At 41.6% G+C, this 2,500-nt stretch overlaps 1 protein-coding gene across 2 annotated transcripts in view; it reads right to left on the minus strand.

The window, feature by feature from the left end:
- The window catches only part of LOC125029284 (cyclin-dependent kinase 12-like), a 22,129-nt gene that overhangs the window by 10,896 nt on the left and 8,733 nt on the right, over positions 1-2,500 (minus strand). For both annotated transcript variants that reach the window (XM_047619175.1, XM_047619176.1), the window contains exon 2: positions 1,016-2,500. This exon is cut by the window's right edge and continues 222 nt beyond it. In XM_047619175.1, coding sequence (XP_047475131.1) covers positions 1,016-2,500 — 1,485 coding nt within the window. The remainder of the gene's footprint in view (positions 1-1,015) is intronic.

Here is a 2,500-nt window from a genome sequence, read left to right on the forward strand (position 1 = left end):
TAATAGTAATAGTAATAGTAGTAGTAGTAGTAATAGTAGTAGTAGTAATAGTAGTAGTAGTAATAGTAGTAGTAGTAATAGTAGTAGTAGTAATAGTAGTAGTAGTAATAGTAGTAGTAGTAATAGTAGTAGTAGTAGTAGTAGTAGTAGTATTAGTAATAGTAGTAGTAGTAGTAGTAATAATAGTAGTAGTAGTATTAGTAGTAGCAGTAAAAATAATAAAGTTAATAAAGCATATAAATATACATATTAGCATCAGCAGAAAAGAAACAAATACTGATAAAAAAGACTAACAGAATTTTAAAAATGACAAAGAACTATTCAGATGTTACCATTAAACAACACAATTGCTATGTTGCTTACTAAGAAAAACTACAATGTCACCTTGTGAAAACGTACATCATATTTTTTCTATGGATTAATAATATAGTTGTATATTAAAATTTACATATTACAAGCATAGTTATTTTCTATCTATTCAAAGAGGTGTACACAAATAATCTTTTTTTGCCTATTAATGCAATATCTTACTTTGAACTGATCAATTTTAAAATAAAGGAAGAAATGTTACATCTTTCAAGAATGCACAAATACAGAGCCACTTGTGCACCTGGTGAAGAAGTTGTTAATCTAGCACAGTATAGTACCCAAAACCACATTAGTAGAAGGTAAGTTTTAGTGCATATGCTTATACACTAAACATTAGCATGCACTTCACATACATCTACCAAAGTAGAAAGAAATAATTTTGACAAAACAGTATTAGCAAAGAGCAATTAGAATAATGTAAGTTGGTTAAGAAGGTTTAAAGCAAGCAAAGAAAACGAACACAAAAGTAAGCAAAAAAAAAACAGAATAAAAAGGGAAGGAAACTACCAACAGAATTTTAAAAACAAATTATAAAGAACACACACTAACAAACCCAAACACACACAACACCCAGACCAATAATCAGACAGGCCCAAAACACACACACAAACACACCCAGTTAAAGCTTAAGATAAACCACATTTACCTTGGTGATTGGCCACGGCTTCTGCTGCGACTTCTACTTGGGCTGCGACTCCTGCTTCTGCTTCTCCTTCCATGAGAATGATACTCCCTGTCTTTGTCCTTTTTCTTTTTCTTCTTCTCCTCTTTGCGAGAGCTTGATGCAACTCCATAATACCTGCTGCTGGTGTGAGGTGGAGTCTCTACATATTGAACTGGACTGCAAGACCTGGAGCGCTTCCTGCCGTAAGGTGGAGGTGGGGTATGGCCTCGATGGGGAGCTGCCCTTCTTGGAGAGTTTCTGGGTGGTGGAGTCATATTGCCTCGCCTCTGACTTGGAAGAGGGGGTGTTGATGGTCTGCGGGGACTTACATGATGACTTCGGCCAGAGCGGTCATAACCCTTGCTTGCAGATGGAGGCTGAGGCGGTGGAGGTGGGGTAGCATGACGAGCACTACGGTGGCGAGGCGGGCTGGGCGTATGTGGTGATCTGTGTGGTGACCTATGAGTAGGAGTGCGCTCTCTGGATCTATGATGAGCAATATGTGGTGGTGTTCTCCGAAGCTCATTGCTACGAGTATGATTTGTTTCAGGAACAGGTTGTGGTGGAGAGTGTATAACTTCATCATCATGAGAACTAACTGGACTGGGTTCCTCACCACGATTCCTTGGCCTAGATGGTGCACCTGCTGATCTAGGGTCATGACTAGGAGCAACTCTAGGAACACATTTAACTACAATTGGTTCTGACATGTCATCTTCGGAACTAACACTACCATCACCTACACCTTCTTCTTCAAATTCTGGACTTCCACTACGAGATTTGTGTTTACTTTTCTTTTTCTTTTTCTTGTGCAAAACTGGACTATGAGATCTCTCAGATCTTTTACGTTTCTTTTCATGTTTTCTCTTCTTTTCTTTTTTGTGTTCCTTCTTACGAATACGAGAATGATCTCTTTCTGACTCAGATGGTGTGCGTGCATGATGATACGGATCCCTGGAACGATAGTACTCCCCACGAGTATCTAAAGTACGACGGTCAGGGGACATGACCACTGGATATGGTACCAGGGGTCTGGAGCTTAGGGGCGTGTGATGTGAAGATGTAGGAGAGGCTCCAACTTCTCCGTCACTATGTAGTGGCTCACGAGGGGGTCTTGGAGGTGTTGATCTGGGAGCGTAGGATGGACTTCGGCTTAGGCTGGTACCGTAGGTAGCTGGGGCAGGGCTGTGACGGGGACTAGGTCTTGCCGAACGTGCTGGTGATCGAGGACGCTGGCGACCGTACCGAGGGCTTATAACAGGGCTCTGACTAGGACTATCTGTGATCTCACCAGCCTCTGGCTCTGAGAATTCTTCTGAACTTACGTCAGAATATTCAACAAGAGCCCGAGGCTCCCGGGGATTACTGGAGTCTCGGGGGGATCCCCGAGATCCTCCCTGTTGTGCTTCTTCTTTATCTTTTTCTCGGTGATGATTCTTTGGCCTCCTCACTGTTGGAGAGACAGTG

Source organism: Penaeus chinensis, chromosome 9, assembly GCF_019202785.1.
Source record: "Penaeus chinensis breed Huanghai No. 1 chromosome 9, ASM1920278v2, whole genome shotgun sequence".
NCBI classification, from domain to species: Eukaryota; Metazoa; Arthropoda; class Malacostraca; order Decapoda; family Penaeidae; genus Penaeus; species Penaeus chinensis.